Below are 14935 nucleotides of genomic sequence, written 5' to 3' on the forward strand. Positions count from 1 at the left end.
GATTTTATTTTTCTCATTTATGTAGAATACATTATTTTAATGAAGATTTTGTTGAAAATTTTATTGTAATGTGAGTGAAGTGATAAATTTTATGCTAGCGTAGCAATTTGTGTTGAAAATAATTCTAGTCTTCTCAATGAACTGGTCAAGAGGATCTTTTTTTCCTCATTTCTTTTGTTGTTAAATAGCATCTATATTATTGCAAATGTTTTAAATTGCTTTTTCTGATATTATTCCATTTGAATAAAGGCAGCACCTTTTGCTTTCTAATTTACGATTCATATGAGAAATAACAAAGTATTGCTTTATACAGTGAAATGGCTGGAATTAGATTTGTAAAGATACATTTAAGGAAAAAAAAATCTATTTTAATAAAAAAAAATATTTGTTTACACCATAAAATTATTCAGATTGTACTATGTAGGAATATGTCATAATTTATATACTTAAAATAACAATTATAAAAAAAACGAATAGCAGTCTAATGTTTGTATTTCCCAGGGTTATTGACAACATACAGTGGCCTATTTTCCATTTAATGTTTCACTTTTGAAAATGCCAGACTGCTGGAAGAGTGGGATTGATTAAGCGTTAAATTATAAAGAGACCACTGTATTTTGAGGTATGTGAAGATATAGTAGTTGCTAATTATAAAGATATTTAATAATGCACCAAGTTCCAATAATATCTTATCCTCTGCTGAACATTTTGAAAAATCTTATTACTTACATAGAAATAATTCTCATGTGGTTATGTTTATTATTGACATTTCCTATATATCTATGATCTGTCTTGCAATCCAAATCCCCGTTAAATAGTATTTCTTAAGTTTTTGATTTTCTATGTCAGTCAGTGCATGTCACTACAATGAAATTATATGTTGCAGTGGGTCATTTTAGTTAAATCAAAATTTATCTAGTCAGTTGTTTAGTATTTAAAAAAAAATCAAAATCCTGTCAATTAACTTCACCTTGCTTATCTTAATACTATTATTTTATGCTAATTTAGCTTTTAAAATATATGTAAAGTCCTTAATTTTACAAAACCATCTGTTTCCCCCTCCCCCGAACCTAACACTCCTTAGCAGCTACTGAATATTGCATTGTTTCATGTATAAAATTTGTAATTATTTTTTTAAAAATCATTCCATGGTGTAACTTATTATGTCAAAGGCAATCTTTTTTTCCTCCCACTTCAGAATAAGATTATCATTCATTTTAATTCATTTCATAAATAGTATTTGAATAGCAGCTATTTTTGTGATAAATTTCTTTTCCAAATGTTATCATTGTTTTATTCAGTCAGCATCTTGAATTGTGTGATATTTTAGAATGATTTTTCATAGTTTTATTCTGTATTTTAAATTACACAATTATTTAAAATCATTGATGTTGGCATATTAGAAAATATTATTTTATGTTGCTGAATATATATTTGCTTGCACTTCAAAATTAAATAGTGTGCTTTTGTCTGTTTTGTTTTGAATAATTACTTATTGTGAAGCATTTATTGAAAATATCCATGAAAGATTTTTTTTTTCCCCCTCTTAGATATGTTCAAAGGTCTTATTGTTTTTATTAAATGCTGTGTCTTTAAAATCTTTGTTGGATATTGAAAATTATGTTCATAATTTTTTTAGTATTTTTCATTTAAAAATATATGTTTTAAAATAAAGAATTGAAAAAAAAATCTGTAATAAAGAAAAACTAGATGCTAGTTGTTTTTTTTTATGATTATATTTCATTATTTTAGGATGCCATTTAATGAAGTACAGTTTGTTCCAATTCAGTATATGTATTTAGAAACTGAAATCTTAAAATAAAATTTTTACTTCCAGTTCTAATTGAATGATTTAAATGCAAAAAAAAAAAAAAAAAAAAAGTTATTTCCATTATTTTTGTTAAAAACCTATTACATGTGCTGCAAACTTTTTAAAGTAGTGCTTATTTTATCTGGTTAGTATGTTTTGTTAAAATTTCAATTAAGAATTTAATACTTATAGATTATCGACATAAGTATGTTTAAAAGTTCTATGGTAAATTATCTTTTTGTTTTTCCACTTATTAAAGAGATAGATATTTGAGTGTATATTATATTTCTATTTTATATCTAAATGTAACATATCTACTTATACATTTGATCGAAATTCGTCTGTGATTATAGAAAAACTTTTAAGGTTTTGTACACAATTAAGAACTATGCAATGTATAATAATGAACTCATAAGTGCATGTATTATCAAGTATTTATGAAATGCATAGTTTTAGTAAATCTACTTCATGCAGATTGCAGTTTCAGATGTTTTAGTGTAAATGAATATTATTATTTTTTTTCTTAACTTTAAATCTTACTTAATTATAACAGTTTATTCATTTTTGCAAATGTATATTGGAAAGCAGTGTTTACATATCAATCTTTCATCATTTTACGGAATGACATGTTTAAATTAACGGTGCTTTCTATATTAAAATTTTATCTAAAATCTTTCTGAAAACTGCATAATTTTGAAATGCTTCTGATAGTTACAATGATAAATGAATTGAAAATCCAATTCATGTAAGCTAAAGTATTTTTGCTATATTAGTGCTTGAAGGAAAATAACCTCACAGTGTTCATGTGGTGACTGTCAAAATTACAAAGAATTAAAAACAGCACTGGACCAAATTTTGGGAGAGTTTGCTTTGTTGAATGCACGAGCTTTTAGTTTAGAATTCTTCATTCCACTCAAAATGTTCCATCTTTACACTTTCAAATTTTTCAATGAATATGATGCCACTTCAGAAAACTATATTTTCAAGTGAGCAAAACTAACTGTATTTTAATAAATAGCTTGCATTGCATTGTAACGAATCTATAGTTTATTACCACTTTGAATATGAAAGGTTTTTGTACATTTCACATTTATGCTCATGAAGTTTTACTTTTACTCATTACTGTCAAAATTCTATTGGGTTTTTTTTATCGCTGTGCAATATGTAGCTGATGTATGTAAACATAATATACATTAAAATTGTGGTGTTTAAAATGACTCATTTGTGTCTGTGTGTCGGCATTCTTTTACAGTTTTCAATTTTATTTGTAAGAAGAAATATATACAGGATGTTGCCGAATTCGATCGACGAATTCAAGAGGATAAAGAATCACCATACAACATGGGGTCCCACATGACGTTTAGTAGGTGAAAATCGCAAAAATATATGGAGTCAGAGAACTGTTGGAAACTTTAAAAAAATAACAAACGCTGTTTCAACTATGAATTTCTTTTAGATGAAAGCGCATTCTTAAAAGTTTTTTTTCATGCTGGTTATTTGAGGATTTAAGGATCTAGGGGATCATAATTACTGAAAACGAAAAAGTAGTTTAGAACTCATATTTGCAAAAATATTAAAACTTGAAGAAAAATAAAAGCTTGAAAATGTAAAGAATTTTATATTCTATAATTTGATATAAGCGTGTAGCGTGAGAACTGGGGAGGTTTAAAGATATTCAAGAATAACTAAAATAGGGACCAGAAAACATCGCTGCAACATTAGTACCGATGTTAGCTGAGAGCGTTATCGAATGCGAAATTTAAATTCAGAGCAAGGTTAATAGGCATTAAGTAGATGAAAAATTACCAGAAAACATAAGGTCGCAAGTAACGTTTTTCAATGAAAATCGCAAATCGGGTGGAGTTCGGATGCTTGATGCCACAGAGGAAGATGTACACTTTTCTGCTAGAGTTTTATTCTCAGCTGAATGTGGCTTTACGAGAGAAGGAGTCTTCAACACGCACAATGCGAACATTTGGTCATTCGAAAATCCCTTCATCACTATCTCGTCAAATGTACAACACAAGTTTGATATTAACATCTGGGCAGAGTCATCTATTTGGACCGTATCTTCTGCCCGAACTCCTCTGCGGCACAAAGTACCTTGTTTTCTTCCAGCACTTTCCTCCGGAATTACTTCAGGGAACACCGACAATTGTACGAGAGAACATTTGGTGAATGCATGATGGAGCATCAGCACATTTTAGTTGCATGCGTGAAATCTGACTTTTTGTTTGCAAATGAAATATAACGACTATTAATTCTGCAATGCTCATTAATGAATACTTGCTCTCTGCTTTTACTTGTCTTGATCGCATGAAAACTTTACATACGAGAAGGCTTCATCTCGATTACCTTGTTCCTAATTCTCGCATTCATAGGGCCATTCTCTTCGCCAGACTCATTTTCTTTTCGACATCTATTTTTGCGATTTTCTCTAAATAAACGTTACCTGCGACCCTATGTTTTCTGGTAATTTTTCATCTACATAATGCCTATTACCCTTGCTCTGAATTTGTCTTTTGAATTTGACAACGCTCTCTGCGAACATCGGTACTGATGTTGAAGCGATGTTTTCTGGTTCCCATTTTAGTTTTTCTTGAATATCTTTAAAACGCCACTCCCACACTACAGGCTTATATCAAATTATAGAATAAAAAATTCCTTACATTTTCAAGCTTGTATTTTTCTTCAACTGTCACTATTTTTACAAATATGAGCTCTAAGCTACTTTTTCGTTTTCAGTAATTTACGAACTCTAGATCATCATATCCGCATGTTACCAGCATGGAAAAAAAAATACTTTTAAGAATGTATTTTCCTTTTTAAAAAATTCATAGTTGAAACAGCTTTTGTTATTTTTTATAAATTTTTTACAGTTTCTAACAATTTTCGGACTTCCTATATTTTTTCGATTTTCACCTACTAAGCGTCGTTTGGGACCCCATGTATGGTGATTCTTTATCCTCCTGATGCCTACTATCACCCCCTCTGAATTTGCTGGTCGAATTCGGCAACACGCTGTATAGAATTATATCTCTTAATCTAATTTAAATCCTAATTAATTTCTTAGTTTTTATCTTAATTTACCCCTATTAACTTTATTCTAAAATGTTCTGTTATTTCTTGATTCTTAGGATCCATTTTTTTAATTATTATTTTTTATTTAAGTAATTCTACACATGCTCTATAAAATTGCTTGTGTCTGCATTTTCTCACGCTCCGAGTAAAGGGATAAAAATCCTTAATACTTACAACATTTTTTTTTAAAGATATCTAAGAATCCCTTTCCTAAATCAACATGTGTCAAAGAATTTCCTATCAAAATCTCATAGCAAAATCACTGAAGGGATAAATTTTACTCTCTTTTGTTCTAGTATCCCAATGTGGATTGACGTAATTTTTGCCATTTACTCTTTGTATGTAAATTGTACCTTCCATGGTGAAATAAATCAAAGTTTTAAAATTTCAAAATTTCTTCTATTTGGCCATTTAATTGCTAAAATATGTTTACACACATATGTTTATATATACATAGAGAGAGAGGGAATTTTTTAACTTATATGACAGCGAAACTTGAAGGAGAAATCTTTCATTTGTCATCTAACTTTGTTTTAAATTTGCAATTCTACTTCTAACAATTTATGATGCAAGTTCATTTTAAGTCATTAATGTAATAAAACAAATATTTTATGGAAATGACATTTTTTTTTTTTTTTTTTTTTTACATTTGGTTCTTAGCTCCTAACATGGACCAAAATTTGTTTTTATTTTATTTTTTAGTTATAATGAATTACATTTTTAAGTTATTCTAATATTGCTAATTTTAATTTATCTCTGTAGGATTTTTTTTAAAGATAATATTGGTGAACTGTAAACCATTATTTAAAACCAGCCGGAGACACCTTCCAAAAACTTTCTCACGTACTCTTTTATAAAGGTGTAATCTTCCTCTTCCAACATAATGGTCTCGGCTTGTGAGCCGTAGGGTTTCAGGTTCGAGACCCGATTCCACCGAAGAACCGTCGTGTAAGGGGGTCTGTTGCACGTTAAATCCATCATGCCAAGCGTCCTCCCGCTGGTGTGGTGTGGAGTGGAGAGGGGGGTGCTAGCTCAGGTGTCGTCCTCGTCATCTGACCGCGTTCAAAATTACCAGGTCCGTCCCAAGATAGCCCTAGTGTTGCTTTATAACGGGAAGTTAATATAACTAAACCAAACTAAATCCTCTTCCAACATAAAATTATGGACTTTTGATAAGGCTATAAATACTTTGCATGCCAATGTCGAAATATAGTTGATAAATATTGATTTTTGGCAGAACTTCAGCATTTTTACCGAATATATCGTGTGATCCTTCACGATATCTTTTTGCGCTTAATCACCAGTATGCAATTAATAATACCCGAAAGTCGAATTTTCGTTTTAGATGAGTTATTTCCAAGGGATTGAAACGAGAATTTGACATAAAACTAACCACATACCAAATTCCATATATTTAATTGCATTATCGCTTTTACATGCTTGTGAAAATAAAGACCAGCAGACGATTAACTTCTTGAAGGATTTGGTTCCTAATTTAATAGGTATTTATAATTCGGATGATAAATCTGAGTACCAAATTTTATCCATCTAGCTCTCTTCATTTTGTTGTTATGTTAAGTTATATTTGGACAGACTTTATCTGTATAGATTTCGCTCGAAATTTAATAGAATCTACAAATTTGGTGTAAAGATTATATATCAAATCTCATCCATCTGATTCAAGGCGATTATGAGATCATATTCACTGACAGACAGGTATAATCAGAGCTGCCATGGTACTGTAAAAATACAAAGAACTTAAAAAATCATCTAAAAAGCGGAAAATGCAGAGAAATTTGAAAATTTCCTTAAAAATAGGGGGAACTTTAATTTTCTTAGTGCTGTTAATATTATTTTTTAAAAAAATAATAGATCGTAGTCACGGCTCCAAAAACGAAACAACACCATTCGCGACTATGTAATCACGGAAATTCTTTTCTACAAGCTCCTGCTTTTTTACGTTTTTGTATACGAAGTCTAAAGGATGTATAGTAATCTTCAAAAAATTTCAGATTTTGAGAAATCTCCACGTTTTACATTCGTCAAAAAAAAAATGTAAAATGTCCTTCTGGTTATCTGTAACAAAGATACTCCAAAACGTTTTGAGCTAGACGATTGAAATTTGATATACGGTCTTTACACCAATGTTGAAGATTTCTCTGAAATTTTGAGTAAAATCTGTTTAGAAGGAGTTCGGCTGTTCGAATATAAGTTATCAGACTAATTTCAAAACGAAGAAAGCTAGATAGATGAAATTTGACACACAAAAATTAACATCCTTAGTCTAGACTCCCGTCAAATTTTTAGCCAAATCCAATCAGGCTCTGTACTTCAGGAATATGTAAACGCAATGACTTAATTACATTAAATTTGGTATGGGAATTTTGTGATTACAAGTGCAGTTTTGTTTCATTCGGTTGAGAAAAAAGTGTCTAAAGCACAAATTTAGTTTTTAGATACTATTACCGCTTGCTAGGAATCAAGCGGTAATAGTATCGCCAAAGATATCACGATCAATCGCCAAAGATAGCACGATCGATTCCGTAAAGATGCTAAATTCATGCCAAAAATTAATATTTCGTAACTATTGTACACCAATGCCATATAAGGAGCTCTCTGGTATGATAAATTTATTAGAGAGTATGGGAGAAAGTTTTAGGGAGACCTGCCACTGGTTTTCGGTATAGATCAGTTGGATTTCGATTTTAGAGACAGTTCTTTTTCCATGAGACACCCAGATTACCGATAATGAGCATACACAAAGCTGCTATAACTGCGTGAGAGGATAGAATAAATTTCTCTATCTTGTAGACTGACATTCAGTCTGCGAAAGCATTGCTTTAGCATTTAGTTACTCACATGTGAGTTCATTGAATAATTTGTTTATTATTCGAGAAACTGAGTTTATTCCATAGAGTTGAGATACTAATCAGCTCTATGGTTTATTCAGAGGAATTATTGGGTTTAGAATTCAACAAAAAAGAATTCGCTTCTGTATTGATTTATTGCATTTAACAACAAAATTTTTGCGATTTATCTCTGTTCTTGTTTTCATATATGTTCTTTTATTCGACTGAGTTAAGAACAGTCACCTTGAAAATGAATATTTGGACATTTGCAAGAACGAATTTATATTATTTTCTTATTAATTATTATGATCAGCATATCATAAATAGTAATAAAAACTATAAGCCTTGTTATTAAATATGTCACTTTTTTTCGAATTTATTAAATGCGAGAGAAAATTATAATTTTCCCTTTAAACATGTAAATTATTTCATAAGAAATTTTGAAAAATGTCCAAAATTCTTTTAAAATTTTTATTTCGAAATTTTTTTTATATCGTTAATCTTCACCATATTCAGTTTTAAAACTAAAAATATTTTCAAAAAGGATATTCTTGATTTGTTTTAAAAAATAAAAATTTTTAAATAGTACGGTTTTTATTTCTATCTCAATTTGATTCGTAAAAATACTTTGTTTGGGAATTCGTGAGCATCATATTTTGCATCAGTGATTTAATTTAAACTAAACACAACTAATACTGTGAATTACCTAATCGCTAAAGGCGGATAGTTTATAATAAAATGGTCATGAGCTATCACTTGAAACTTATTGCAGAGCTTCTAGATTCGAGTCAGGAAAAGCACGATTTTTATAACTTGCTTTCCGTTCTTTTTGCTCGGTATGAATTTGGCAATCAATTTTAAACTACTCGATATGCCAGCGACTAGAAATTTTGAGCTTAGTTCAGAAATGGATGGCAGTACAATTAATGGACAGCTAGCCCATTCTTTTGTTTGTTTATCTGTTTTGCACAAATAATTCAATCGATTAACAACTTTCATTATGGACGGATGGCACCACGCTATGTCGTTAGCTCATCGGGAAGTTAGTTTAAAATTGATTGTAATTTCACAATCTTAAGACTAAAAAGTAGACAATAATATTTTTTTTTTTTACTATAATGTGTTTAAAAAAAACAAAAAATGGAAACGCGTCTCTTGTTTTTATAGTAGCGCCATCTAGGGCCAAGAGAACGACTTAGCTACATACACGTCATAACCCTTTTTACGGGGTGCACTTCATTCACGCATTTCATTCACTCATCCACAGATCGTAATTTAGACCTGAATCAGAGAACGATCAACCCCTGATCCAGTACCCCCAGTGGTATTACTCTCGACATGGAGGACTTTGTGACCTCGACAGATTTATACGCGCGTCAGCCACCGAAAACACGCGGGGAATCTTCGGTCGGTGGGGTTCGAACTCGCAACCTCAGGGACGCGAATCCAACGCTCTACCAACCAGGCTATCCCGGCCAATAGTATGATTATATCCACTCTAATATATACTTTTAATTGATTATATTCACTTTAAAGTTTAATAACAAAAAAATCTCACTTTTTTTTAGCTTTATTACAAAGAGCTTTCTGGCTGAATTAAGATATCTGAATACCAAATCGTCTGATATGATTTAATATTGTCTTTTTTCTTGACTTAAGTAGCTAATTCTAAATCTTGCATTCAAAAAAAGCCTGCTCTTCAAATTCTGCTGATTCTATTCTTCTTTGTCTTCAGGTAATGCGTTTGCTGGAGATGGATGTGTATCAGATGAGAAATCAGATTTAGAAGTTGTCTGAGCACCGCTATGCCCTCTGCCAGAACTTTTTCTTGGTTGACCGTTTCCCTTTTTAGATTGCTTACTTGCTGTAGACGGAATGGGATCTTGAGAAGGATCAGGCATAGGGGTTGTCTTACCCCCACGACGACTTCTGCCAGAACCGTTTCTCGGTTGACTGCCTTGTTTTCTTGATCGTCTTCTACTTCTTCTGGAATTCGATCGTTTTCTGGAATTGCTTCTCGATCTTTGTTGTCTTCTCCCAGAGGCTCCCCGACGGGTTTGCGAGTTTGTTCTGGATTTGCGTCTACCAGAAGATCTTCGTCCTGATCCTTGATTACTTCGACTCCGTTGCCTAGAATGCTCCCTTGTTTTAAGGTTATTTGTAGCATTACGCAAAAAGCTATTTTCTGTTTGGTTGGACAGCAGATCGTGAATCGAATATTTTATTGAATCAGCATATTCAGTAGATTCCTGAACAACATTTGGAGAGCAGGTTTCCTCCTTTCGTGAGTCTGGATCCTGGTCAAATGTTTCATTTGATTGTCCCATGTTAGCTCTTGCAAAGGCGATTAGTGATGACTTCAAATAATTCATTTTTTTTGTCTATTTTTTTTTTTTTTTTTTGGAAAATTTAGATATTAATTTGAAAACTGAATGTTATTTTGAAACTAAATTTGAAATCTGAATCTCACAAACCCTAACTATGTAATGGAATTTAAATCATTGATGATATCAAAATATCACGAGTGGCGTGCAACTGATTTTATTTTTAGATGAGACATTTTTGCTTTTACTTTAATCCGATACTTGCTTATACCAGTTTAACGCATAAATATATACAGACTCTCAAAATTTATTCCTCATGCATTATAAAAGCTTTAGTAAAATGTTCGATCAAAACTGCTGAGCCTGACAGCTTGCTTTTATGAATGTGCAAAAATCCATAATATTTTCGTATAAAAGCATCGACTTATTTCACTAAATTCTTTAAAAACTGAAAAAAATTAATCTGAAAAGAAACAATTGCTGAGAAATCAACTTTTCGTTCTATTTTCATCGCCAGTTGTCACATTTTCTATGACAATCAGATTCTTTAACTGTGAAAATAAACTTCTTAGATTTTGAACGATTATCTAAAATTTATTAACTGCTTTTAAGATGAAAAAAAAACTTATTTACAAACTATTTACAAAGCTGCATTAACCATAACCTTTTATTAAAAACACTACAAGATCCCATCTAAACAATTTTGTTTTTCAGTTCATTCTACATCTCAGAGTTCTTTTTCTTCGAGTTTAGGTGTCAGTTCCTACTCCCTCAGTCCTGCTTCCGTTTTACGCAACACCAGTATTACCACTTTCCCCACTTCAACGGAAGTTTATATTGCTTTCAAAATGACTTAAGCTAATTTTCTGTGTGCCCACCAGGAGAACACTTCCAGACAAATGTCTATGTTTACAGAGGGCATTATAGAAACAGGTTTTTGTAGGGAAGATCCATTTCGAATAGGAGGAACCGGAGAAAGTCTGGGTGTTATTTTTTTTTTCTTTTTTTCCTGGCATCATTTTGAAGCGATAAAAGAGCTATTCTTCATTCATCTTCCTGCTTTAGCCGCAGTTGCAAGTATCTTTATATTCGCTTAGCTTACTTCTTTTATATTTTATTAACCTTTTCTTTGGCTAATATTAACTGGATTTCATTATTCAATAATTTTTTTTCTTGTCCCTTAAATTCTGATATCCTTTAAAATGCCTTTTCAATTTAACCTTCCATTCGGGCGCAATGCAAATCCTAACACGATTGGGCGCAATTCATCTAAGAGATTAATGTACTCAATTAAGGCAATTTTTGAATGTATATTAAAAAAACATATTAAACAGAACTTTTCACTTACATTTGAGTATATTTAGTATGAGTATTTGAGTATATATGAGTACTTCATCTCACAGATTAGTTGCGCCCAATGGAAGGTTAAGAAAGGAGAGACTAAAATCCCAAGCACGTTGTGGATAATATTGCAGAGTTTAGCTCCAAAGAAGCTGCAGCAAAATCTTTGAAAGTTCCTCCTTCACAAGAAAAAAAGCTATTTGTTCAGGCTTGTTTTCTCGTCTGCTTGTTATTTTAATAGCTTTCTTTCTGAAATATAATTTCAAAATCTAAACATTTACGCACGTTAATGTGAGCTATAAGAATTAAAATATTTAACGAGATTTCTTCTACTCAGCTGCACTGATAATGATAATAAAAAGGTAAAGGATGAGTATTCTCAAATTACAATGATGGGCTTTGAACAGAAATGTGAAGGAGAAATTGAAGGACATTGGGAGTGAAGAATTTTCAACTCCGAAATGATAAAATGAATGCAGGAAATTATGGATCCTTTATTGTTACGCTGCTCATAATTACTGATATACATTGAAAAGAACAGCTCATTTATCGCTCTACTATTTGATATGACAGCTCGTGAGAAAAAGTTTTCTTTGAAATAATTAGATTTTTTTTTTAAGTCAAAGAAAATGAATAAATGGTCATCTGGAATGATACTTAAAGCAAACTTTTACACCGTATTTCGTAGAATAATGTAAAGCAATGTTGGGATTATTTATATGGGTTTTCTTTGAATGTCCAGGACCACTGGTACGCTGCTGAATGAACACTTGGATTATTTTCAAATTCAGAATATTTTTACATATAAACTTTGCGAAATTATGTTGCAGAAAGCTTGTGCATATTGAAAATAAGTTACAAATCAAAGACTTTTTAAAAAAATATAAAAATTGATAGTATGATAATTGATAATTTTATATTTCGTAAAATAGTATATTGTTCAGAAAAAATAAATAAATGTAATTTTCTAAAAGTTTTAAGCATATTTAATAATGAACATCTTACTTTATATGGGATTACTCTATATTTACATGTATTAGTCTTTTATAAACAACCTTTTATAAAAACGTATAAAATAAGTATGATTAATTATATTATTGTTTTTATCTAAAATTAGACAGATTACCTCACGTTTGCTCCGCAAAATTTGCTATTAATTACTTACATAAATCTAAAATAAATGAAATGAAGACAATGAATTTTTTGCCATACATGATTCTACTTTTGATTTCTCATTTATTTTTTTATCTTCTTGTACAATCGTAAGACATACAAATAATTGTTCAGTTTTTCTTTTTGATTTGCATCGTTCTTTGTATACATACGACAGGAATGTCAAATATTTTCAATATTCCGAGTATTCAAATGATTTTCAGCTTGGTGAATTATTTTTTAAATACGTTTTCAAAAATTAAATGTAGTAATATCAAATATCATCAATTTGTCATTAAACGTGCCAATATAAGAAATTTGAATGAATTTCTACTTCTGCTTTCTTAAATGAATTCTCCTATAGTAACCTATTTCTTTAACGACCTCCGTAAGTATAGAATTTTGTCTGGAAGTGTTCTCGAGTGGACATACATTTGGTATTCCAGGCAAAGTTAGCCAAAGTTAGGGCGTACACTTGAGTAAGAACTTCATACCATGACATCAGGATTATATGAATTTAAGTGTTCTTTAGTTGAGTAAATATTTATGGGGCAATTGATAATACATTGGGCGTTGCTTAATGTGAAGGCAATTAATGTTATTGGTTATCATTCGCTTCATATTATCAAGATTCTGTGATCCTGCAGAGAATATGATCTCCAACTTAAGAAAGAACACCTCTGAAGCTTATCATTGGGGCGAATATGAAGCTTTTTTTTAATGAAATCTATAAAAATATAGCAAATAAATGTTATTCGAAATCCAAATTCTTAACATTATAAGATCTTGAAAAACGCTATAAAATTCAACCGAGAATACTGTAAGAAAATGTTTAAATTCTTATCAATGCAAGATATTTGTTTATGAAAAATTTTACAGAAATCATAGTCTTTTATACATTCGGCTATCGTATCAAATGGACAACCACGACTATGAGTAAAAATGTTAACGAAGTACATAATCCTGTTGTTTAAATTTAAACGAATGGGTAGACTCATCAAACCAGAGGCGGCAACAATATGCGGACTTGTCGTTAATGGCTTGCCACCCTCGTCGGCAAGAAATAATCGGTAAAATATCGTTGTTTTAGAAAGAAGGTCTTAGAGGGCTGAGTATCAAAGACATTGATAATTTAAACCCTAACTTAACTTAGTACATGTGAACAGTCGATATAAGAAAATTTTCGGTTATTTCAGTCCTTAGAACGTGGGACATCTAATTCTGTTGTCGTCCATTCAGCCTATAATTTGCACTACATTTGGCAGAATAACCAACATATTAGTAAAGTGTATCAAATATCTATCTAGTCAGTGGACTGAAAAAACAATACTACGAATTAAAATTTTTATAGATTATTATCGACTATTTTGATCACTTGTCTCGAAATTGTTAGGACAAAATGAGAGCGTCAGATTTATACAAAACCAAGTCTTACCTATAATGCAACAAATACATAGGAGCCTTTCAACTTATTTTCCCCATTTACAATTTTACTGAAATCTTCCAAAATCAGTAACACTACTCCTCCAGGTATTGTAAAACAAATTTGGTAGAACAACTGTTAGAAGGACGTGAACTTTTAAATTCTGTCAAATTGTCCATAAATATTAGAAGTTGTATGTTACTGTTTGAACTGGAAGTATAAGGCCCCTCCCCCCCCCAAAAAAAAAAACATTTGAAGTCGAAAACCCACATGTCATACATTCTTGTATAAGTTTGACGTATTCCGCTGTTCGTGGATACCAGAATTATTGTTTTATCAATAAATTCGCTTTCTCTACTCCGAAATGACCATAAAAGTCATGGAAACATACAACAAAGCATTGTCTTATTGATTTTGCCATAAAGAATTATTTTTGGCTAATACATTGATATTTTGCTTTCGGTAGAATATGCTGCTTGTTCAATTCATATTTACTTTCTAAATTTTTCTTTTTTATTCTTAATTTGGAGTTTTTCAGTGTATTTAGAATTCTTTGTAGTTCATCTGGTACATATATCAAAGCTACTTTATCTTTTTTGAACACATATAGAGCCAAGAGCTCTAATCGGCTGGAATGATAATTTTACTTTATCAGGAGTAGCACAACTATTAACGAAGTAAAAAAAAAAAAAGAACTCCATTTTCATCTCTTTCGAATAACATTCCTGCTAAATCCACGGAACTGGTGTTAGTATGAAGTTCAGTTTCATCTCGAGGGTTAAATAATTTCGAAATTGTTTTTGATGTTAATATAATTCAAATATTTCTTGATGTTTTATCTCTCAAATGAATGGTTGGTTATTTTTCGATAATTATCTAAGTGGAGCAGCAACCGTGGCATATATCTCAATAAAGCGGCGAAAGAATCTAATCAATTTCAGATACCGATGGAGAT

General features: G+C 30.9%; 1 protein-coding gene across 1 annotated transcript; it reads right to left on the reverse strand.

The window, feature by feature from the left end:
- Positions 1-9455: 9455 nt before the first annotated feature.
- On the reverse strand, positions 9456-10067 carry LOC129980630 (serine/arginine-rich splicing factor 7-like). The gene has a single exon (XM_056091011.1). The coding sequence runs from the start codon at positions 10065-10067 to the stop codon at positions 9456-9458; it is 612 nt and encodes a 203-aa protein (XP_055946986.1).
- Positions 10068-14935: the final 4868 nt, after the last annotated feature.

Source organism: Argiope bruennichi, chromosome 8 (genome assembly GCF_947563725.1).
Source record: "Argiope bruennichi chromosome 8, qqArgBrue1.1, whole genome shotgun sequence".
NCBI classification, from domain to species: domain Eukaryota; kingdom Metazoa; phylum Arthropoda; class Arachnida; order Araneae; family Araneidae; genus Argiope; species Argiope bruennichi.